Source organism: Taeniopygia guttata, chromosome 30 (assembly GCF_048771995.1).
Source record: "Taeniopygia guttata chromosome 30, bTaeGut7.mat, whole genome shotgun sequence".
In the NCBI taxonomy this organism is placed as follows: domain Eukaryota; kingdom Metazoa; phylum Chordata; class Aves; order Passeriformes; family Estrildidae; genus Taeniopygia; species Taeniopygia guttata.
The window spans coordinates 6,026,977-6,051,834 of record NC_133055.1 but is presented as its reverse complement, the minus strand read 5'-3'; the positions used below and the strand labels follow the sequence as shown (position 1 = coordinate 6,051,834).

The following is a 24,858-nucleotide window of genomic DNA, read 5'->3' as shown; positions in this document are numbered from 1 at the left end:
TCCCTGGCTGTGCCCTGTCCCTGTCCCTGTGCCCTGTCCCTGTCCCCTGTCCCTCAGCCAGGACATGTTTCCTGGCTGTGCCCTGTCCCTCAGCTGTGCCCTGTCCCTCAGCTCTGTGGGGCCAGGGGTGGCAGCAGGACCTGGGGCAGCCCTGGGGGAGAACAACCCTGAGCCCCAGCTGGGCCAGTTCCCCCAGCTCCCCCCAGGCCACTCCCAGCATGGGCCCTGTGGCTCCCAGTCACCCCCAGTATGGTCCCAGTCACTTCCAGTTACACTCAGTGTGATCCCAGTATCATCCCGGTCACTCCCTGCGTGATCCCAGCATGATCCCAGCATGTTCTCAGGTGTTCCCATTCACCCCTATAATAGTTCCAGGCAGTCCCAGTATGGTTCCAGTCCTTCCCAGTATGATCCCAGTATGAACCCAGTCACTCTCATTATGGAACCATTTGCTCCCAGTAAGGTCCCAGTCACTCCAAGTCACCCAGTATGATTCCAGTCACTCCCAGTATGATTCCAGTCACTCCCAGATAGTCCCAGTATTATTGCAGTGACTTCCTTTATGGTTCCTCTGTGATCCCAGTCACTCCTGGTTAATGCTGCCAGGGGTCCCAGGGGTCCATCTGACCCCCGGGCTGCCGCTGCCGTGGGTGTCCGGATAGCGCTGCGCTGTCAGGCTCAGCCTGTCTGGGTCCCTTGGCTCAGCTCCCAGCCACAGGCAGCTTAGCGAGCACCTCTGGAGTGATTTCAGCTCTGTGAGTTCAGTTCTCGGTGATTTCGCTCTGTGCTCACAAGTGCCTCTGGCAGGCACACAGGGACAGAGAGAGGAAAAGGCTGTATGCGGTTCCACAGCGATGTCCTTCATTGCCAGCTCCTCTGAAGGGATGCAGTGACAGTTCTTCTGCCAAACTGGGCAGAAATGGGCGTTTATATAGGGTACTGGGGTGTTGGAAATTGTCCAGTTGCCAGGTTTGAGAAGAATATGATCTATAGCCTTACAAAGAGATAAGAAGGGTCTGAATGCAGAAGAGGGGCTTCTTTGGTCCAGTCACCATGACTTAGGAATTTCTTATCTTAGGTGAGTGACTGCCAGGGAGGCCTTGCAGGGCCTCTGACTGCTGCAACTCCACTTTCTGTATTTAGGAAAAAGGCGTGCCCTATAGTTCTTTTAAAACAGTGGACAAGGCATGAGAACATAGCTAACACAATGACAATTACAATGAAAATCCACAAAATTCCTTTAATCAAAGATGCAACCCATCCCATTAATCCCCATTGACCGAAAAGGTCATTGACCCAGTCTGGGTTGCTTTCTACTTTTAAGTCCTTCACAAGTTCCTTCAGTTTCTGAATGTTTGCGTGGATGGATTCTGAGCGTGAAGGGAGATTGATGCAACGCATCCCTTCAAAGTCTTGGCAGCCATGTCCGTGGGCTAGCAGTAGGAAGTCAATCACTGCTCGATTTTGAAGTGATGCATGTCTCGTGGTTTCTTCTTCCTTTAAAAGATCACTTAGGGTGGCAGAGGTAGCATTGGCTTACTTACTGAGCCAGCACCCTAAGTGATTTATTTCACCAAGGGCTGCAGCTACTCAGGGTAGGAACAGGGAGACTGCAATCTTTTTTGGTTTGTTCCATCATATAATTTTGGATTGGAATTTTCATCAAATTCCATGTAGGATCTTTTGTAGTGTTTTAATTTGCTTTCTTTTTTCCAATTACATAACAAGGTGATATTTGGAGTAAGGGTAGAAAGTTTTCCAAGGCTACAGGGACCTCCCTGGAGCCGCGAGGGGTTCCCAGCCCATAGTCGGTTACCACAGATGAGAAACATTCCCTTGGGTAATACTTTGGGGTGGAGAGAGGATGCAGAGATCACCTGAGCGGTGTAATTGCACCAGTTGTAGTTCCCAGTGTGCCGGCCATTCCGAGTGAGCGATGATGGCCACATCCGCACCAGTGTCCAGCATCCCTGGGAGGTGGATCTTCTCTCCTCTGTAGGATAGACCACACTCGATGGTAGGCTTACTTGGTCCCACATTTTGTGCCCACATTCTGTAGGGTTGAGAGGAAGCTGTTCCCTGTGATTCTTTGGGAGTAGAAAGGCTTGTGCGATCAGAATTCCTCATGAAAGGAAAAATTGTGAGTCCATGCAGCACAGCTGGACTGAGATTTCTTGTCCTGGGTGCACTGTTTGTACTTCTGGAACACAAAGATTTCCTCTGGGCCATGGAGAGTGTCACCTATAATTAAAATGTCAAAAGAACCACCTTTTGGTCCATGCTTGCCTGTGGGAACACGATAAACATCCTTATTACTAAAGTCAATGGACAAAGCAGTTACCAACTGGCGCCGTGTTCCCATCTGTGTCACTCCATGGGTTGGATCCGCTCCATGTGGCCTGGGATCTCCTGGGATGATGCATGGTTGGGTCTGGGTGGCTTTTGATTTGTTGTCTTTGTGCGGGGCCTGGCTGCGCTCCATCGGGAGTTTCCCGAATGCTGCTGATAGTGCTGCTGGTTCTGGGGTCTGTGGTAGGTGTTACCGGGGTTTTGGGTAGGTGACCTGTCCGGACAGTCCTTTATAAAATGTGCAAATTCCCCACAGTGATAGCAGCAGGCCTGGTCTTTGGGAGTTACTGCTGCAACTGCACCAGAAACTCCTTCTGCAATGCCCTTAGCAAAGGTTTGGGCCACTGTGTTTTCAGAGGACAAATGCCGTGTACAGCTTTCCACCATTTGCTCTCTGGTGGGTTCTGTACCCAAGGGTAGGGCCTCAGAATTGTTTTACATTGTTCATTTGCATGTGATAAGGCAAGCTGGCACAACAGTTCTTTTCTTGCCTCTATGCTCTTTATCTGCTTTTCAAGAGCATCTTTAATCCTGTCTACAAACTTGATAAATATTTCATCTACTCCTTGTTTAATACTAGAGAAGTGCTGGGTAGGGGTAGAGTCATCTGGGGTAAGGAGCAAGGAGGTTTGTGCTGCAATAGCCAAGTGTTGTAGTGCTGCCTGAGGTAAGGTGTCAGCTTGGTCACAGAGTTTCTGTAAATCCCCTTCTCCAGCCAGCTGTTGGACTGTAAAATCTAGCCTATTTGCATCTTGTGCATAGATGTCTGATAAAGTTTTAAGTTGTCTTTTCCAATGGTTTTCCCATAGCATATATTCTGCTGGGGAAAGAAGGCAGTGAGCAATGTTTTTAAGATTGTGAGGTACCAAAATATGTGCTGAAAAGAGCTTCCAGGAATTTCTGAAAATAGGTGAACTTCTACCCTATTCTTTGGCTATATTTCATAGTTGCACCAGTTCTTTATTTGTGTTAGGTTCACACGTTGTTTTAGTGGTGGCCCCACTTCTTTTCCCCTTTATATAAATTGCTGGGAAGGCAGAAATTCTCTGAGCCAGTTCCCAATCCCCTGCCCAAGTCGCTTCCATTTTGATTAGAGCCCATGGATCAATGTCCTCTGTGTCACTATCAGACTCACTGTGCTCAGATGAGGAGTGAGAGCGAGCAGGAGGTGCACTACGCTTTGTTGGGCGTGTTGGAGCGAGGGTTGGCAGGGGTGTGGGGGGCTGGACAGAGTGTGAGGGGGCAGCTGGCTGGGCTTGGCTAGAGGGAGGCAGCAGCGGAGCGGCAATGGCAGCGCCACTGTGGCACAGCCTGCGCAGGGCTGAGGTGCGTGGGGAAGTGGGGTGCCCCCGTGGGGGTCTCGGAGGTGCCGCTCGGGGGGCGCTGAGGGTGGGTGGGTGGGTGCAGCGCTTGGGGATGAGGGCAAGGGAGGAGCGGGGCAGAGGAGGCGGTGGGGCTGGGGGAGCTGCTGCCATCACGGCGGGGCTGCGGCTGGCAGGCAGGCAGGGATGGGAGCGGGCTGGGGAGAGCCGCAGCGGGGCTGGGAGGCACGGCTGCAGGGCTGGGGGAGTCACGGGGGCTGCGCGGAGGTTTTGGGGTGAGGCAGGGCGTTCCCGATGGAAACCGACACAGGTACAGCCCAACACTGAGCGGGGCACGGGGCGCGCAGCGCGCCGCGTGTTGCGGGACCGCGGAGCGGAATCCGCGCTCGCCGCGTCCGAGGGGGAGCGAGGGATGGGTGGGCTCCACGGACCCCGCGGTGGGTGGGGTGGTACAATGTCTGTGTTCCCCGTCACAGGCACTGAGAGAGGAATGTTATCTGGCAAATTAGCATTTGAAGGGATAGTGTCTGTTGAGAAAGATAAGGGTGGAATTTCCTCAGCAGAAGGAAGCTGCAGAGAATTTGTCTTTTCGACTGCTTTGGTAATTGAGTGAAATAGAGGTAGAAACTTAGTTACAGAAAAGTTTTCATTAATCTGGAAAGTGTATATTCTTGTCCCTACTGTGTCCCAAAAAGAATCCAAACCAATAGTGTGTGTGTTAGTATCTGGAAACTGGAAAACAATCTATTCTATAATTTAAGTCAGTTTTTGAAAGATTGCCTTTAGAGAAAGAAAAGCTGTTAGCAGATAGGATTTCTAGGATTTGTAAATATAAGTCTCTTTCGTTCTGGGATCGTTTTAATTTACTAAATTTTGATCCCATTTCAGTTTCGTTCTCTTCCATACCCCCAGCAGTAAAAAGGAAAAAATAAAACAAAAACGACCCAAGATAAAAGTGCATTAAAAGGCTGTTTTAAACGTACACTTCTTCAGCCAAATGTGGGTCAAGGAACTGCTAGGTGGGTGGTCTGCCGTCCAACTCCTGAGGATACTGATATGCAAATTCGTTTGACGCCTCTTCAGAAAACTTCTATAAAGGAGGAGTTACCTTCAAGGGGCCATAGCCGTCCAAGGCAGTAACAATTCACAAAGAATGCTGCTCTCAGGGGTGCCGGGATGCCAGTGCTCCATTCGTTGTTCAGGTGGCCATGTTATGCAACCTGGGGTCCCAGGGGTCCACGTTATGCAACCTGGGGTCCCAGGGGTCCATCCAACCCCGGCCGCCGCTGCTGCAGGTGTCCTGGATAGCGCTGCGCTATTAGTCTCAGCCTGTCTGGGTCCCTCGGCTCAGCTCCCAGCCACAGGCAGCTTAGCGAGCACCTCTGGAGTGATTTCAGCTCTGTGAGTTCAGCTCTCAGTGATTTCGTTCTGTGCTCACAAGTGCCTCTGGCAGACACACAGGGATAGAGAGAAGAAAAGGCTGTATGCGGTTCCACAGCGATGTCCTTTATTGCCAGCTCCTCTGAAGGGATGCAGTGACAGCTCTACTGCCAAACTGGGCAGAAATGGGTGTTTATATAGGGTACTGGGGTGTTGGAAATTGTCCAGTTGCCAGGTTTGAGGAGAATACACCAATACCCTTACGGAGAGGTAAGAAGGGTCTGAATGCAGAAGAGGGGCTTCTTTGGTCCAGTCACCGTGACTTAGGCATTTCTTATCTTAGGTGAGTGACCGCCAGGGAGGCCTTGCAGGGCCTCTGACTGCTGCAGTGACACTACAGAACCTCATGGAACCGTGGGTCAGTTGTGACAATGCAGGTCCAAGGACACCATGGTGGCACTACAGAACCTCATGGAACCAAGGGGCCAGGGTGACACTGTGCTGCCTCATGGAATCAAGGAGACCATTGTGAACTCGGTGACCCCAAGGAACCAAGGGTCCATGGTGACCTTGTGCAGCCGCAGTGTCACAGAGGAGCCGCTGTGACACAGCGAGGGCACACGGAGCCCAGGGGCCATTGTGACACATCAGGGCTCTGTGGAACCACGAAGCCATTGTGACATTGCAAGGCCTCATGGAAGCACGGGGCCATTGTGGCCCTGCAGAAGCAAAGGGAACATTGTGACACTCCAGGGCCTCATGGAACCAAGGAGACCCTTGTGACACTGTGGGGTCCATGGAACCAAGGGAACATGGAACAGGTCTGGCTGGCTGGGCCTCCTGGGGACCACCTGACCACCTTGGCATGTTGAGGGCTGCTTCTCATCTGCCCCTGAAGCACTGGGGCTCTGAGCTTTCCTTCCTATGGGAGAGAACTGTTCTTCTCCTCCAGGGAACCAGGGCCAAAACCGGGATTTCTTCTCCAAATTTCCTTATGTAAAAGGATTGTTTCCAGATTACATCTGCCAGGAGGAACAGCTCTGGCTTCCTTGACCACCCAAGGGTCACCTCTTATCTGCCTTTGAAACACTGGGACCATGTGCTTTTCTTTCTTATGGGAAAAAAACCATCCATCTCCACCAGGCACCCATGGCCAAAACTGAGGATCTGCCTCCAGAATTCCCTATATCCAAGGATAGCTCCCAGACAGAAGCTGCCAAGACTGACAAGTCTGGCTGGCCTTGGCTTCCTGAGAGCTGGCATTCATGTGCCTCTGAAACACCGGGGCTCTGTTCTTTTCTTCCTAATGTAAATAATTCTTCCTATCCAGGAACCCACAGCCAAAATTGAGATTCCACCTCCAAAATGCCCTGTGTCCAAGGATAGCCCCTAGATGAAAGGTATCAGGAGAGTCAGGTCTGGCTGGCTTGGCCTAAGGGTGCCCACCTCTCATCTTCTTCCAGAACACTTGGACTTGCACTTCTCTTCCCTATAGGAAAAAATCATTCATCCTGTCATGGCCAAAACTGGGATTCCACCTCCAAAACTCCCTACATCCGAGGATTAATGCTTTGAGAAATGTTTTTTGTTGATTTAATGACCTATTAAACCTTTTCCCAAAGTTTCTCTTATCTTCTATGTTGCCAGAAAGGATGTTTTATTGTTTTGAGCTCCTGAGAATCTCTTGTTGGTATTTCTCCAGTGCATCCAACTCAGAGGACAGAACCAATTGTAATTCCTTTTAAATGTCCCATTGAGAGAGTTTTTAGGGGATGGGGGTCAGGGCTTGTCTGTCCTGCTTGGCACAGCCCAGGCAGGGCTTTCACAGCCCCATCCCACACTCCATTTCCCAGCTGGAGCCGCTGGTGCCTCTGAGTTCTGCTGCCCCAGCCCCAGGGACGCTCTCCTTGTCTGCCCATTCCCCCAGGGTCTCTGGGCAGGGATGGCCTCAGTGGGGGCTGCTGACATCCTCAGCAACTTGGAGGCTGCTGCTGAATTTTACTGCTCCAGAGGCTTCTTCAGCCTTCAGCTCCTCAGTGCAGGAATTCAGTGCCCCAGGGCTCATTAACATTCAGAACACCTTAACAAGCCAAGCCCTGGGAATAATTTAAGTTTTCAAATCTCTTGTGGTTGATTACACTATATTTAAAAGGACAGTGAGAAAAGATTTCTTCAGGTCCTGTTTAGTTTTTTTTACTCCTAATAAATTGTTGTGTGAAATCTCCAGTTGACACTGAATCCAAGTGCCTCCTCATGCAGTTGGAATAGATATGAAAATCAAGACCATTTATGGCTGACAATCCATCAGACTCTGTCCCTGCCCCCACCCCACCATTTCCCCCATCCAAGCCCTGGCACTCAGAGCAGCCTTGTGCAAATCTGAGCTCCCTCCAGCCCAGGCTGCACCTGCGGGTTTCAGCTCCTTGGCTCCAACTCCCACCTGCTTTCCTTGGAGAAGGAGCTGCCCCAAACACAGAGGGACACTTCCCTGGTGTTGTCCAGATGCTGGAGAGACGGGAGCTCCACAGTAACATCTTGATGGTGCTGGAGTGCCCAGAGTGGTCTCAGGACCTGCACCATTTTATTCGGGCAAGGGGGTTCCTGTCCGAGGAGGAGGCGCGGGGGCTGCTCCGCAGGTGCTGGAGGCCGTGCGGCGCTGCACCAGCTGCGGGGTCCTGCACAGGGACATCAATCCAGGGAACATCCTGCTCGACCTGGCCACTGGCCAGGCTAAATTGATTGACTTTGGCTGTGGCACCTACCTGCAGGACACAGCCCACGCTCACTTTGCAGGTGAGCCCACGCAGGGCTGTGCTCCCAGTCCCGGCATCTCAAGGCCCAACATCTCACAGGCCAAGCTGGGTGTGCCAGCAGGGATTCTCCCTTTTGCTGCCAGACACAAGACTGAGTCTTCAGTCGAGTTGCTTTTGAACGGGTGTGGGTGGGGAGCTCCCAGCCCTGCTGGCAGCCTTTGCCCATCACTCTGGGCAGGACTGCGGCCGGGCGGGGGCAGCCAACCCGACAAAAACACCCGTGAGTGGGTGTTGGGAAGGGTAGATAAATATGATTAAGAACCACAATAGTACCAGCAAGGATCAATATAATCCCCCTACTGGCTGGACAATAACCCACACCTTCAGAGGGGTCCAAAAGCCAAATGGACTGTTCCATCTCACCCCCCAGAATCTATGGTTCACCCCACACCTGTAACCCTCCCCTGAAACATCCAGTGTCTGTCACCCCATTGGCCCAGGTCCTGTTCCAGCCCACCTTGAACCCCCCTGATAAGGGGTCTCCGGGGGGCTGGACGCCCTCTTGGATCTTCCCCTCTCCTCCTGGAACTTCCTCCGGGAGTCCCCGCTCCCCCCTTTGTCTCTCCCCTCCCCCATCACCTCAGTCTGGCAGCTCCAGGCAGGACCTCTCTCCATCCTGAATAAACCTCATCCCCCAAGAGCAACCAACAGAGATCTCTCATCTGTATTCACCCAAATCCGTCCGTGGGACCCCATCTAACGTCTTAACAAGTGGGGATAGCAGAGAGCAGGGCCAGAACCAGTGCACCAGCCGGTTTGGTGTGCAGGTGAGAAAGGGCTTTGACTGCTGCACTCTCCTTGCTTGCCTTGTGTCACGATCCACTTGTAGCGGATGTCGTGATGGTTCATTAGCTGATCCCAAAGTGCAAAAGACAAACAGCAGGGGACTATCAGGTTAATCACAACAAATGCACTTTTATTAGGGGCCAAAACCAATAAATGCCATAGTGGGGTCAGAAAAGAAATAAGAAGGATAGAGAGGGAGAGAGAGGAGAGGGGAATTGGGAATAGCTGCCAACACAGGCCAGATCCTCACTGGTCCGGACCATGGGGATCCGTCTTGTGCTGGGGAGAGTCTCCAAAGTCCTGCCCAGCCCAGGGGTCCAGTTATAGTCCACAGAGGATAAAGGGGGGAACATGCAGAGCAATGAGAGTCTGTTGAAATTGCTGTGGGGGGAACAGGCAAATCTACTGAAAATCATCCAGGCAGAACAAATACAATGATGAATAAGTCCATTGAAGTTCCTGGAGAAGAACAGGTCATGCCGTTCTCCCCCCCACTCTCTGTGGTCGGGGTCTCAGTCTCAGTCCTTGGGGAGAGGGTTCTCAATCTCTGTCACGGTGGTAAGGAGGCAGATGAGGGGTCTGCAGTGAGAGACCACCAGGGTCACCTCAACAGTTCATTCAGCTTAAAGGTGGAGAGTGAAGCAGGAATTGCAGTAGGCCGCCCTGTGCTGGGTCCATGCTGGGTCGTTGCCAAGTCCTTGTAAACTCCTTGACAAGTCCTTGCCAGGCCTCGTTGGGAACAGCTGGCATGACGGTGCAGTGGCTGCACCTGCACTGTTGCCTCTTCCAAGCCAGAACTGCAGTGGGGAGCGGGGGGGGGGAGGGGGCTGGGGGGACTTTCCTTCTCGTGGCAATTGGCAGACAAATGAGTGAGGGTCTTCAGATGGCCTCTTACACCAGGAGAGGTTGGTGGACAGGAAAATCCACAGCCAGGATCAGCCTGGGCACTTCAGCAGTGATTTGGGCGCTTTGTGAGGGGTACCCTGGATGGGGAGACCATACCCAGGGCGGGAACTGGGACAGACTTAGATTCAGCTTTAGATCTCTTTGCTTAATTTCTTTATTTTTACCCCAATTCTAGGTGTTTTGATGGGATAAACATGGAAATTATTTAGGTAGGAAAAGATCTCCAAGATCATTCATTGTTGCTTGATGCCATAAGAAGAAAAAATGACACAGCAGGTGAGATATTTTCATGCTGTGAAGTCAAAGAAACAGCTCTTCCCAATTAATTTTCAATGGTGATCAGAGTCCCGATGGATGTTCCTGCCGTGTTCATCCAGGTGTCTATGGGGATCCAGGAGGACGTGGAGGCCACCAGCCAGGTGTCTTCTCAGCAGGGATCACAGGGAATGTGGGTCATCAGGGCTCTGACCAACATGGGTCCTCCCATGGGGGATGGAGTTGGAGCAGGACACGAAGCTCTTCCTGCAGTCGGGGCATTCACAGGGCTTCCCTTACCGGTGCCTCCGTTGGTGTTTGGTCAAGTGAGAACTCCTGGAGAAGCTCTTCCCACACTGGGGACACTCGTAGGGCCTCTCCCCAGTGTGGATCCGCCAGTGCAGGAGGAGATTTGATCTGGCCTGAAACCTCTTCTTACACTCGGGACATTCGTAGGGCCTCTCCCCAGTGTGGATCATTTGGTGGGTGATCAGTTGGGACCTTCGGCTGAAGCCCTTCCCACATTCCCCACATTTGTATGGCCGTTCCTCAGTGTGGATCATCTGGTGGTGGATCAGGTTGGATCTCTGGCTGAAGCTCTTCCCACATTCCCCACACTCATAGGGCCTCTCCCCAGTGTGAATCCTCTGGTGGCGGATCAGGTTGGATCTCTGGCTGAAGCTCATCCCACACTCCCCACACTCATAGGGCCTCTCCCCAGTGTGGATGCACCGGTGGGTAATGAGGGTGGAGTTTTCCTTGAAGCCCTTCCCGCAGTCAGGACAGCAGAAGGGCCTCTCATCCGTGTGAATCCGCTGGTGCCGGAGGAGATGGGAGCTGGTCTGAAACCTCTTCTGACACTCGGGACACTCGTAGGGCCTCTCCCTGGTGTGGATGCGTTGGTGGATGACAAGGGCAGAGTTGCAGCTGAAGCCCTTTCCACACTCCCCACACTCGTAGGGCCATTCCCCAGTGTGGATCATCTGATGCCTGATCAGATGAGAGCTCTTCCTGAAGCTCTTCCCACACTCCAAGCACTTGTAGGGCTTCTCCCCATCATGAAGCTTCTCAGGGACCACCAGCTCCGAGCTCTGGCTGAAGCTCTGCCCACCTTCCTGACCCAGAGTGGGCCTTTCCTCCTCAGAGCACCCTGGGCTGGGTTTGCAGCCCCTCCTCCTGTGGGATCTCTGGGGCTTTTCCTCCCCGTTGGGTTCCTGTGCCATGGAGCCGCTCAAAACAGCCTCTTCCACCAGGTTTTGCCGTGGGGATTTGTCCTCCTTGCTCTCCATCCTCAGCTCCTGCCCTGGGGGAGGAAGGACAAGGAGAGGATGGGATTTGCCTCCGTGCCACAGGGAAGGGCAAGGAGATCCCCCCAGTGCATCCCAGGCAGGAGGGCACCGGCAGTGGGGCTGTCCTGCAGCCGGGGGCTGTGCTGGGCTGGGAGATGGAGCAGGAGAGAGGGGGAAAGGGGCACTGACTTCCTCCTCACCTGCCTGGGGGTCCTGGGACATCTTCTTTCTTGCAGCCTCCCAGGGGCTGGGAATGGGAAATCCTGGTTTGGGAAAAAACAAGGGATGAGTATGCTGAGTTTGAGGGTCCCTCTGTCCCAGTCCATCCCTAGAAGTCCCTGGCCACCTGGGCTCCATAAAAACCTCCCAAACACCGAGATCCAGCCATGAAAAAGCCTCCCAGGAGTTCCCCGTCCCTGCTCCCTCCCCTTTGCTGTTCGGGGCTCCCCCCTGTCCCAGCTGCTGGGGTCACGCTTGGATTGGGGGTCCCCTTCTCCTCGCTGCCCGCCCTCCCCAGGCTGCCGGGAGTCCCAGCAATCCCAAAAGCTCCCCCCTCTTGGCTCTCCCCATTTAGGGTGCTGGGCTGCCACGATCCGCTGGTACAAGTGGGGGTCCTGATGTTTCATTTTACCCATCTCAGAGTGCAAAGGACACACAGCAGGGGGACTTTCCGTATCAGTCAAAGCCAATGCACCTTTTATTGATGCCCTCAGCAGATGGGATAGAAGGGTTAGGAAGGAGATAAAGGATAGAGAGACAGAGAAGGTGGGTGAGGGGAAATAGCTACCAACAGAGAGACGAAATCCTCGTGGTCCAGCCAACAGATCTGTATTGTCACGTCAGGGAAAATCTCAAAGTCTTTGGTTAACTCAGGGGTCTTTTATAGTTGAGGGAGCAGGTACAGGGCAGTTGAGAATAAGCTGAGAACAAGCACAGACAGTGCAGTTCCGAACTGGACAAACCAGTCCCGGCAGCGAGCAGGACCCATTGTTTCAGGACTCCTTGCCATGGGAAACCAGTCTTGGTCCAGCGATCACACCTGAGGGAACACTTGGCAGACATCCCGCTTCCGTCAGGCCAGCGCCCTGTGTTAGAATTTTAAGGGTCTCAGTCTCAGCCTGTGGGAGGGGGCCTCAATCTCCGTCCTTGAAGGTGGTCATGAGGCAGATGAGGGATCTTCCATGGGGGATCACCAAAGCTGAGAGGTGGGGAAATTAACCCCTCATTAACCCTGTTGTGGTGAGTGGGGATCATGCAGCAAGTGAAGTGTACAGAGCACGCCGCTCCTTGCCAGGCCCTGCCAGGAGCCGTGCAGCGTGGCAGCCCAGCAAACACACCTGCAAACAATCACCTGGCGAGAATCCACCTCAACCAGGCCAGAACTGCACTCAGGGTCTGCAGGGTCTGAGTCTCTGTCCTTGCAAAGGTCATGAGGCACATGAGGGAAACTTTGGACTATCTCTTACACCATGGACACCTGGATGAGAGGGACAGTTCTTTTCCATAGGAAGGAAAGCACAGAGCCACAGGGTGTGGAAGGCAGGTGAGAGCCTCACTGGGCCAAGGCCAGCCAAACTCGTCAGTAATGGCAGATTTTGTCTGGGAGCAATCTTTGGATACAGGGAATTTTGGAAGTGGAACCCCAGTGTTGGCCATGGGTGGCTGGAGTAGCAGGACAGGTCTTTCCCATAGGAAGGAAAGCATGGAGCCTTCCCCAGTGTTTTGGGGACAGATGGGAGGTGAGCCTTGTGAAACCATTGCAAGGCAGACTTGTCCTGGCAATATTCCTATAGGAACAATCCCTGGAAATAAGGAAATTTGGAGGTGAAATCTGAATTCTTGCCATGTTTGCCAGGAGGAGAAGGACAGATCTTTTCTACAGGAAGGAAACAGGGAGCCCCAGTGTTTCAGCAGCAGATGAGAGGCAGACCTTGACATTCCAAGATCAGCCTGACCTGATCCCCCCCTCCCCACTCCCCCTGGGAGGCCAAACCAGTCTGACCTGTTCCAGGTTCCCTTGGTTCCATGGGGTCTCGAAGTGTCATAATGATGCATTGATTCCATGGGGTCCAGCAGTGTCCCAATGACTCCTCTGTTCCATGAGCCCTGCAGTGTCACCCTGGACCCTTGGTTCCACACAGCCCTACAGTGCCACCAAAGCCTCCTGGTTCCATGAGGCCTCACAGTGTCACAATGATTTACTTATTCCATGGGGCCTCATAGTGTCCCAATGGTCTCCATGATCCCATGAGTCCCCTCAGGGTCACAATGGTCTCCTTGGTTCCATGGTGCCCCACAGTGTCACAATGGTCCCTTGGTCTCACAGGCCCCACAGTGTCACAATGGTCCCTTGGTCTCACAGTGCCCCACAGTGTTACAATGGTCCCCTGGTCTCACAGACCCCACAGTGTCAAAATGGTCCCTTTGTTCCGTGGTTCCTGTGCTGGTGCATTCCCCCCTCCCCTTCTCAGGCCGCCCTGCCAGCTGAGAAACGCTCGCTGGGCCTCGGCCTTGGCCAGCAGCCCCTGGGCTCAGCTCCTCTGGAGCTCATCACAAACCCTGTCTGCTCCAGGCACTGCTGCTGCCCAACCAGCTCCTGGCTGCTTTAGGAGCAGCCCTGGGAACTGTTTGTGTTCCCTCAGTGGCACAACATCCCTGTTCTCACCCTGCCAAAGAAAGCTGCTGATGCCAAGTGTGGCCAGGGTGAAACATGGCTGGGACTGACGCCCCTCTCTTGGGGCCCTACAAACAGCGCTCCAAAAGGAGCCCTTGGAGCTCTCCTGGGCCAGCGACTCCCTCTGAGTGGGGCCTCTCCGAGCCGGGAACTCTCCCATTTGCTGCACTCGGGGGATCCCGAACAACGAGGGAGCCTGGGCCGATCCCCCCACTCCTCCAGGCTCAACCCTTCCCCGCTGGGGAGATGCCAAAGCATCCACAGGGAGCATTTCCCTGTCCTCAGGGGAATTTCTCACAGGTACCCTGCACTGACTCTCTGTGTCTGTGTGCACACAGGAGTGCCTGTGCTGGGGAAATGTGGCAGAAATGCTGCTCTCGGAGGGCTCTGAGTGCCTTGGGTAGCTGAGCCAGTCAGGCCTGTAAGTAAGGTTAAATCAAATGGTCTAAGTGACACTGTAGTCCCCTTGATTCCATGAGGCCCTGCCATGCTCTAATGGCCCCTTGGTTCCAGTGTGTCCCAAAGTGTCAGAACAGTCTCCATTGTTCCATGAGGCCCCACAAAGTCACTGTGGTCCCCTTGGTTCCACAGGGCCCCACAGTGTAACAATGGACTCTTGGTTCCATGAGGTGCCACGCTGTGTCACAATGGCTCATGGTTCCATGAGGCCACACAGTTTAACAATGGTCCCTTGGCTCCATGAGGCCTTGCTGTGTCACAATGGACTTGGGATTCCATGAGCTTTCCTGCTGCCAAAAACAGTCTCCCTGGTTCCACAGTGTCACCATGGTCCCTTTGTTCCATGAGGTTCCATAGCAGAACCTTGGTTCCATGGCCACCTTGGTTCTGTGTGACCTTGCAGTGTCACAATGGAGCTGTGGTTCCACGAGGCCTTGCTGTGTCACAATGGCCCCTTGGTTCCAAGAGGTTTCTCAGGGTCACAATGGTCTCCTTGGATCCATGGTGTCACAATGGACCATTGGTTCAATGTGGCCCCAGTGTGCCAAAATGGATTTTGGTTCCATGGGGTTCCACTGTGTCACCATGGACCCTTTGTTCCATGAGTTTGGACAGAGTCACAGCTGACTCCTGGGTTTTGTGAGGTCCCATGGCCACCAAATCTCTGAAATATCAGAACAAGGCTCCTTAACACTAATTTGCTATTTAAGAGGGGATCATTTATTCAGGCCTTGGGTCTAGTGAGGGATAACTCCAAACCTTATGTGGACATGTAAATCTACCAGTGTGTTGCTTATACACAGTCACTAAATGTGAATTACAATTTACCCATTTCCATAAAACCCACCCCAAGTTCCCAGGTTCAGTCCTTGCTTTTTCTATCACTGCACTCCTGAGCCAGATGTCTTCTACACTTCCAACTGTCCTTGCTGGAAAAGCAGCTCCTGCACACCTTGTTCCTGTGTTAAAAGTTCACAGGCACGGTAAAAATGGAATTAACCCTTTTGGTATCAAGGCCAAGGCTTTGTGTGGCCAGGCAGGGGCAGCAGGAGGCAGAGCTGTCAGCAAAGGAAGGGCCAGCGAGGTGGGGCAGCCGGGGGATGAGGACAGCCTGCAGGGACAGAGGCGCAGGGCAGGGACACCGTGGGACAGCCTGGGCTGCAGAGGGCACAGGGATGTGCAGCAGCTGCAAGGCCCTGACAGAGCCAACCTGTGCCGCACTTTGGCCATGGCTGCTGGCCCGGGGCTGAGGCCACGAGGGGACAAGTGACCCTTGCAGCTCTGGGGCCTCATTTCCTCCTTGTCCCTGCTCAGCAGCCTGGCAGGGGCCGCCCCATGGTCCTGCCCTTGGCATGGCACATCCCCACATCCCAGTGCCCATCCCGGGAAGAGCCCTGAGCAATGAGGGAGGGACAGGATCTGCCTTGCCAGGGGCTGGGGCTCAGGCCTGGGCCCTTTGCATTCCTGAAACACATCCAGGTTTGCTCAGCACTAGAGACACCTTTCCCTTGCTTGTCCACAGGTGTCATCAGTGCCTCCAGTGTTCTGCTCTGACTGGGGATACTTTCTCATTGTGTCCCTCAGTGGGATCCATTAAAACTTTGGAGTTTGATTCTGACTTCTAATTCTTGAGAAGTTTTTTGAACCTCTCTCAGGGACTGAGTTTTATGTAAACAACACCAAAGCCCCGAGAGAGTCATTAAATCTGGGTGCTGTGTCTGTGCTGCTGAGCTGGGCCAGGCTCCTGGCACAGAGGCAGGTCCTGCCAATCCAAGAAGAGCCTCAGAAAGACATTTCTCCTGAGGAGCAGCTCCTCTCCCAACACAGCAGGGCTGAGGGCTTTGCCTGTAGGTACCTGAGAGCACTGAAGCCGACAGAGGCTCAGAGCAGCTGGAAGGACAATTCTGAGCTCATTCATGGAAAATCTTCACCACTTCTGACACAGTCAGTCTCTGGCTGCAGGGACCTCCTGAAGCTGACCCAGGCAGGACTGATGTGACTGTAAGGAGGGCTCTGCTGCCGTTTCTGTTTTGGGGGAGGATGTGCTCCAGAGCGGGGCTGTCCTGGGCACTGTCAGAGGGACAGGGCAGGACGGCTCCTGCTGCCAGGGACGGCTGCAGGGGGTGAAGCTGGGGCTGCAGCCAGGGCTGCCCAGGGCTGTCCTGCAGAGCAGCTCCTGCAGCCCTCAGGGCTCTTGGCCAGCCCAGGGGATGTGCCACCTGCCAGGGACAGCTCTCAGCCTGCCTGGCAGCTCCCCATGGACTGTGCAGGGGAGAAGCTGGAGCTGGAAGGAGTGACCCCCATCAGGGAGGTTCCTCCTGTGGTGGAGATGGTACAGCATGGCCAGGGCTGCTCTCAGCTTTCTCCTAAAGGGAAGGGAAAGGGGCTGTCAGCTTTGTCTGTGTCACTGAGACTCCTGCACTGTCACCCTGGGCATCAGCAGACTGCCTCAGATCTCCCTCAGAAAGTGCCTCCTCACCCTCCTCTACCTACAGAGAGCAGCAGCAGCACCTTGGCTTGCAGCATCTCTGTTTTTCTGCCCTGCCTTTAAGGCCCAGGGAGAGGCCCCTGGGCAGTGCCCTGTGCTGGGAGGGGTCTGCAGGGCAGAGCTGAGCCTCCAGGGCAGGGCTGGGCTCTGGCAACACTGGCAGGGACAAGGCTTGGATAGAGAGAAACAGCTCCCAGTAGGTACAGCTCAAGGCAGCAGAGAGCCAGAGGAACCCTGAATATCCCTTCCTGTTCAGCAACTAAGGAAAAAAAGGAGAGAAGTGATTAGGGAAATTTATTTTGAAATTGGTGCCATCAAAATGTCACTGTATTTTTCAGGGACGTTTTAAGTTCAATCACACTGAAATAAAGGAGATGAATCACACTGAAATAAAGGAGATGAAATGAGCAAAGGGCAGCTATGTGGGGACACGCAGGTCTGATGGCACTGGAGCACAGGGGAGCCCTGTTTTCCCTCTGGACTTCTCAGCATGCAGGCTGAGAGCAATGCTGAAGATAATATGAGGCAGTAACTCAGCAGCAGAAAGACCAAGTCAAAAATAAAAAAAAAAGTTTAGTGAAGTTCCCTCAGAGGAAGAGAAGTAATTTTGGAAAGATTTCAAATAGAAAACATAGGATGGATTAGAAGAAATTTGCCCTACCTTGTAAAGTTTTTTTTTTTTTTAATTCCCAGAGGGAAGAAATGTCCAACAGCAGCTCCATCAGCCACTTCCTCCTGCTGGCACTGGCAGACACGTGGCAGCTGCAGCTCCTGCACTTCTGCCTCTTCCTGGGCATCTCCCTGGCTGCCCTCCTGGGCAACAGCCTCACCATCAGCGCCGTAGCCTGCGGCCACCACCTGCACACGCCCATGTTCTTCTTCCTGCTCAACCTGGCCCTCAGCGACCTGGGCTCCATCTGCACCACTGTCCCCAAAGCCATGCACAATTCCCTCTGGGACACCCACACCATCTCCTACTCAGGATGTGCTGCTCAGGTTTTTCTGCTTATCTTCTTTCTTGGATCAGAGTATTTCCTCCTGACCATCATGTGCTACGACCGCTACGTGTCCATCTGCAAACCCCTGCACTACGGGACCCTCCTGGGCAGCAGAGCTTGTGCCCACATGGCAGCAGCTGCCTGGGCCAGTGGCTTTCTCTATTCACTGCTGCACACAGCCAATACATTTTCCCTGCCCCTGTGCCATGGCAATGCCCTGGGCCAGTTCTTCTGTGAAATCCCCCAGATCCTCAAGCTCTCCTGCTCCAAATCCCACCTCAGGGAACTTGGGCTCATTGCTGTTAGTGCCTGTTTGGTATTTGGTTGTTTTGTGTTCATGGTTTTCTCTTATGTGCAGATCTTCAGGGCTGTGCTGAGGATCCCCTCTGAGCAGGGACGGCACAAAGCCTTTTCCACCTGCCTCCCTCACCTGGCCGTGCTCTCCCTGTTTATCAGCACTGGTGTATTTACCTACCTAAAGCCCCCCTCGATGTCCTCCCCATCCCTGGATCTGGCCCTGTCAGTTCTGTACTCGGTGGTGTCTCCAGCCCTGAACCCCCTCATCAACAGCCTGAGGAACCAGGAGCTCAAGGCTGCAGTGTGGACACTGATGACTGGATGCTTTCAGGAACATTAAACTGCTGGACAATTTCTGCAAATCACTTGTAACAAAAGTCATCTATGATACTTCTTGTTGAATTAGTTGTGGGGAATTTTTTTCCTTTGTTTTACTTTTTTTCATATTGTCCACAATAAATCTAATTTTTGAGCCATTTGTCATTTTGTTTGTGTCCACATTCCCTGTGGCCACAGACTGTGTCAATGAGGGGCTGCACTCTTGGTGGCTTTCAAGGAACTCAAGGATCTCCCAGCAGAGTTTTCTGCAGAGATGCCCTTTTGTTGCCTTCTCTGGAGCTGCAGCAGCAATGTCTGTGTGCAGAGCTGGGGGCAGATCAGTGCTGGCACAGCAGCTCTGCTCCTGCTGGCCACACCATTCCTGATCCAGGCCAGGAGCCATCGGCCTTCTTGGCCACCTGGGCATACAGCTGGCTCATGTCCAGCCTGCTGTCCATCAGTCCCTGCAGGTCCCTTTCTGCCTGGCTGCTGTCCAGCCCCTCTGTCCCCAGCCTGTAGCACTGCAGGGGTTGTTGTGGCCAAAGTACAGGACCCGGCACTTGGACTTGTTAAACCTCACCTTGTTGGGTTTGGGCCCTGGATCCAGCCTGTCCAGGGCCCTCTGCAGAGCCTTCCTACCCTCCAGCAGATCAACATTCACATCCACCTTGGTGTCATCTGCAAAGATGTCCTTGTTCCATGGGGCCCCTCAGCATCACAATGTCCCTTTGGTTGCACCAGGCCCTGCACTGTCACACTGGTCTCCTTGGTTCCATGGGGCCCCAAAAAGTGACAATGGACTCCTTGGTTCCATGGGGCTTCACAGTGTCACAATGTTCTCGTTGGTGCCGCAGTTTCACAGTGGCCCCTCGGTTCCATGGGGCCCCAGGGTGTCACAAAGGCCCCATGGTTACATGAGGTCCCACACTGTCACAATGCTCTCTGTGGTTCCACAAGTCCCCTCAGTGTCACAATGGATTCCTTGTTTCCACGAGCCCACACAGTGTCACAAGGGCCTTCCAGATTCCTGGAGGCCCCAGAGTGTCACAGTGGCCCCTTGGTTACACAAGGTCCTGCAGTGTCACAATGTCCCCTTGGTTCCATGAGGCCCCGCAGTGTCAGAAGGGCCACTTGGTTCCACTGGGCCCTGGACTCTCCCAATGCTCTCCTTGGTTTCGCAGTGTCACAATGGTGAAACCCCTCGGTTACACGAGGCCTCGCAGTGTCACAATGGCCTCTGTGGTTCCACCAGGACCCAGTGTCACGGGGACTCCCTGGTTCCATTTGGCCCCAGAGCACCACAATGGGGCCCTGGTTCTATGGGGCTGCACAGTGTCACCATGGTCCTCTTAGTTCCATCAGGCCCTGCAGGGTCACAATGGTCCCAGAGTGTCCCAATCATCACAGAATGACAGAATCAAATAGGCTGGAAAAGACTTTTGGGATCATCAAGTCCAACCAATGCCCTAATACCGCCTTGTCACCCAGACCATGCCACTGAGTGCCACTGGAGAGGAACAGTGACTCTGCCACCTCCCCCCTGGCCTGCCCATTCCAATGCCCACTCACCTTTTCTGTGAAGAACTTCTTCCTCTTGTCCAGCCTAAACCTCCCCTGGTGCAGCTGAAGGCTGTGTCTTCTTGTCCTGCCCTCCAGCAGATCCACACTCACACCCAGCTTGGTGTCACCTGCAAATTTGGTGATGGTGGGCTCGATCCCCTCCCCCAGATCATCGGTGAAGATGTTAAACAGGACTGGGCCCAACACTGATCCCTGGGGACAGCACCAGGGACTGGACACCAGCTGGGTGCAGCACCATCCCCACCCCTCTCTGGGCCCAGCCTCCAGCCAGCTCTTCCATCTCCCAGCCAGGAGGGAACCTGCCCAAGCCGTGGGCTGCAGCTTTTCCAGGGAATGCTGTCACAGACAGTGTCACAGGCTTTGCTGAAGTCCAGATGGACACATCCACAGCCTTTCCCACATCCACTGGTGGGTCACCTGGTTATAAAAGCAGATCAGGGTGCTCAGGCAGGACCTGCCCCTCTTAAATCCACGCTGGCTGGCTCTGACCCCTCGGCCATCCTGTGGGTGCCCTGTGGTGGCACTCAAGGTGATCTGTTCCATAACCTTGCCGGGCACCGAGGTCAGGCTGACAGGCCTGGAGTTCCCCAGATCCTCCTTCCAGCCCTTCTTGGGGATGGGCTCACACTGGCACCTCCAGTGCTCTGGGACCTCCCTGGTGAGCCAGGACTGATGGTAAATGATGGGGAGCAGCTTGGGGAGCTCATCCCCCAGCTCCCTCATCCCCCTAGGATGGATCCCATCCCATCCCATCCACCTGTGGGCATCTGAGTGGCTCAGCAGGTCACCAGCTGCTTCCTCCTGGATTACAGGGGGCCATTCTGCTCCCTGTGCCCATCTACCAGCTCAGGAGAACTCTTGTCCTGAGGACAACCTGTCCTATTATTGAAAATTGATACAAACAAGGTGTTAAGTAGTTTGACCTTTTCTTTATGTTTAGTTACTATATTTTCCACTGGATCCAATAAAGAGTAGAGGTTCTCCTTATACCACATTTTGCTATTAATTTATTTATAGAAATATTTTCTACTCTTATTCACACAAGTGGCCAGGTTAATCTCTAATTGAGATTTCACCTCTTTCCTTTTTTTCTGCATGACCTAAACAACATCCTTAAACACTTGCTAAGTTGACTGACCTTCTGTCCAAAGTTAATGCACCTTCTTCTTTCCTGAGTTCCTACAAAAGTTCCATGGGCAATCAAGGCAGTCATTTTCCTCACCACCTCATCTTTTGCCACACTGGGACAGGCTGTTCCTTCCCCCTTAAGATTACTTTCCTGAAATGTGCCCATCCTTCCTGCACCCCTTTTTTTTTTTTTTAAGGGCTGTTTCCCTTAAAAAAATCAATGCCTATTTCAGAACTCCCCACATCTGCATCCTAAATAGGCCACAGGCTGCCCTTCCTAATTCCAGTGTGGATGTTTTGTTGCTGCTCCTCCTTCTTTCACAGATCATTGAAAACTTGATAATTTCATGGTCCCTGTGCCCCAGGCAGCCTCTGACCCCCACATCTGATTTTCATATCTATTCAAACTGCATGAGGAGGTGCTTGGATTCAGTGCCAATTGGAGATTGCACATATCAGTGAATTAACAGGGGAAAAAAACCTAAATAGGACCTAGGAAATATTTTTTCACTGTCTTGCTACATATAATATACTTCAAATACACTTCTGAATTCTACTTAACCACAAAAGATTTGAAAACTTAGATCAAATTGTTTCCAGAGGCTTGGTTTGTTAAGGTGTTCTGAATGTTAATAAGCCCTGGGGCACTGAATTCCTGCACTGAGGAGCTGAAGGCTGAAGAAGCCTTTGGAGCAGTAAAATTCAGCAGCAGCCTCCAAGTTGCTGAGGATGTCAGCAGCCCCCACTGAGGCCATCCCTGCCCAGAGACCCTGGGGGAATGGGCAGACAAGGAGAGCATCCCTGGGGCTGGGGCAGCAGAACTCAGAGGCACCAGCGGCTCCAGCTGGGAACTGGAGTGTGGGATGGGGCTGTGAAAGCCCTGCCTGGGCTGTGCCCAGCAGGACACACAAGCCCTGACCCCTATCCCCCAAACAACTCTCTTAAGGAGACATTTAAAAGGACTGACAATTGTTTGTGTCCTCTGAGTTGGACTCCCTGGAGAAATACCAACAAGAGATTCTCAGGAACTCAAAACAACACAACAGCTTTTGCTGGGAACTTTAGGAAATCAGAGAAACTTTGGCAAAAGATTTAATTTGATATTCAATCTACAGAAAACACTTCTCAAAGCATTACCTTGGCCCATTCAACTTCACAAACACTACGCCTGTTCAATTTTAAGTTACTCAAAATTTGCAAGAGGACAGAAATAGAAGAAGTAGACACAGAAAGAGAGGAAAAATAAGACTTAGGGAAGCACACACAGAGCTACTAACTCCTGGATTCCAGTGGTGTTCAGATGGAAATTCCAAGAGGAGATAGGGTCAAGAGGTGTGCTTGCCTTGTGGTCAGCCTTAAATACCCCTTGATCTTCCTGGGCCCTTCCCCAGCTGGAACTTGGGGTCATTTGGTCACTCCAGAGCTGGGCTGGGGCTCCAGAGGTGGCTGTGGAGCATTGCCTGTGCTGTGCCAGGGCCTGGCAGACACTGCTGGGCTGGGATAGAGGCTCTGGGGGGATTGGGGTTCCCAGGCAGGGCAGTGCTGGGGTTCCAGGGCAGGGCAAGGCTGGACCTGCCCCTTCCTTCCCAACACACAAAATGTTTCCAGCCAACAATCTCCTCCAGTCTGTCACAACAGCAGTGTTGGAGGTGGAACCCCAATTCTGGACATAGGCACCTGGACAAGAAGGACAGTTCTTTTCCATAGGAAGGAAAGCCCAGAGCCCCAGTGCTTGGAAGGCAGATGAGAGCCTCACTAGGCCAAGGCCTGCCAGAATTGTCAGTAATGGCAGATTTTTCTGGGACCAGCCTTTGGATATAGGGAATTTTGGAGGTAGAACCCCAGTCTCAGCTATGGGCACTAGGAGAAGCTGGAAAGTTCTTTCCCATAGGAAGGAAAGCCCAGATCCCCAGTGCTTTCGGCACAGATGAGAAGTATCCCTTGACATGCCAAGGTCAGCCAGACCTGTCATGTGGTCCCTGGGAGGCCCAGCCAGCCAGACCTGTTCCATGTTCCCTTGGTTTCATGGGACCCCACAGTGTCACAATGGTCTCCTTGGTTCCATCAGGCCCTGGAGTGTCACAATGTTCCCCTTGCTTCTGCAGTGCCACAATGGCCCCGTGCTTCCATGAGGCCTTGCAATGTCACAATGGCTTAGTGGTTCCACAGAGCCCTGATGTGTCACGATGGCCCCTGGGCTCCGTGTGCCCTCGCTGTGTCACAGCGGCTCCTCTGTGACACTGCGGCTGCACAAGGTCACCATGGACCCTTGGTTCCTTGGGGTCACCGAGTTCCACAATGGTCTCCTTGATTCCATGAGGCAGCACAGTGTCACAATGGCCCCTTGGTTCCATGAGGATCTGGAGTGTCACACAGGTTTGTGACATTTGTCCTTGCTGCCCCTCACATCCCCCTGCCCCACAAACAGCCCCGAGCCACCCGTGAGGGACAGGCCCTGCTGTGCCAGGCTGGGCTCAGGGCTTGGCCTTTCTGCTTCCCCCAGCCAGCCCAGGCCTTGCTCAGCATTGCAGTTCCCTGCTCTGAGCCTTGGGCTCCCTGCAATCCTGGCCTCAAGGATCTGCTCTCACCAGTCCCTGGGGAGCCTTTGACAGTCCCTGCCCTCAGTGGGGCCCAGGGATGCTCCAAGGGACTTGGAGTTTTGCTCCTGACTCCTTGAGCAGCTTCTTCAGCCTTGTCTCAGTGCCTGAGGGTTCTCGACTTCACCCCAAATCCTCCATGGGGATCATTAAAGAAAAGGAAGCCCTTAGGGGCGCTTTGTCTTCATTCAATTATCTGCAAGTCTCCAGGGCTTGTGCACCTGATTGGAGTCAGTTTGGAGTTCTTGTAAGGAGGAAGATTTCCAAGTGCACCTCATGACATTTTTTCTTTAATCAAGTGAGTATTCTCTTATTTTCCAGTTCAGAGAAGAGCTGATAGAAGCATTCCCCAGGTGATCTTGACACTGAAGGTCTCCTTAGGAGGTCTGGGCATGTACAAGAATGAGTCCCCTGAGGGCTGACCCTGTTTGGACAAGCTGCTCCTCACCCCCAGCCTCACCATGTCTGATATCACCCACCTGGCACTGACATCCCTGTGCCCTGCAGCAGAACCTTGTCCCTGAGCTCTGCAGCTCCATGTCCCAGCCCATTGCACCGTGTCCCACTTGCTCTCCTCAGGGCTCTGCCTGCACACTGGCCCAGGAGAAGTTTTCCTCTTGGGAAAGAAAGAATGGAAAAGCCTGAGCAGGTTTCCTAAACAACAAACCCCACTCAGGAGCCACCTGCTCAGTACAGGCTGCCTGGAATGGTGTCACCTTTCTACAAGGAACAGTGTGACCAGAAATGATCTCTGGAAGCAGAATTCTCTGCGTCTCCCAGTTGAATTCTCTGTCCCACTCCTTTCCCTGGATCTCTGTTTCAGATGGAAGCTGCTGGTGCCATCCTCACCTTTAACCTCCCTCTGGAATGCAAACAGGTGTTCCCAGGTGTGTTAAGCAGGATTTGCTCAATGTTTCTATAAATCTTTTGTGTCCCCCATGGAACGAAGGGGCCATTTTGGCACTGAGGGGGTGACATGGAAGCAAGGAGTCAATTGTGACCCTGGGGTCCCATGGAACCAAGGGGCCATGGTGACACAGCAGGGCCACGTGGATCCAGTGGTCCATTGTGGCACTGTGGATCCAAGGAGACCATGGAGACACCCCCAGAACCTCATGGAACAAGGAGTCCATGGTGACCCAGCGGGGCTGCATGGAGCCAATGGTCCATGGTGACACTGCCCATCCAAGGAGGCCATTTGGACACTGCAGAAGCTCA

At 53.2% G+C, this 24,858-nt stretch overlaps 3 protein-coding genes across 3 annotated transcripts in view; 2 read left to right on the top strand and 1 right to left on the bottom strand.

The window, feature by feature from the left end:
• Positions 1–24,858, top strand: part of LOC100226816 (uncharacterized) — a 1,189,242-nt gene that overhangs the window by 123,100 nt on the left and 1,041,284 nt on the right. The window lies entirely within an intron of this gene.
• LOC121469068 (uncharacterized) overlaps positions 1–24,858 on the bottom strand; it is a 662,903-nt gene that overhangs the window by 56,333 nt on the left and 581,712 nt on the right. Inside the window, exon 14 of the mRNA XM_072919760.1 lies at positions 10,112–10,922. Coding sequence (XP_072775861.1) covers positions 10,112–10,922 — 811 coding nt within the window. The remainder of the gene's footprint in view (positions 1–10,111; positions 10,923–24,858) is intronic.
• Positions 17,769–18,356, top strand: LOC140680966 (olfactory receptor 14J1-like). The gene has a single exon (XM_072919854.1). It carries the CDS (start codon positions 17,769–17,771, stop codon positions 18,354–18,356), a length of 588 nt encoding a protein of 195 aa, XP_072775955.1.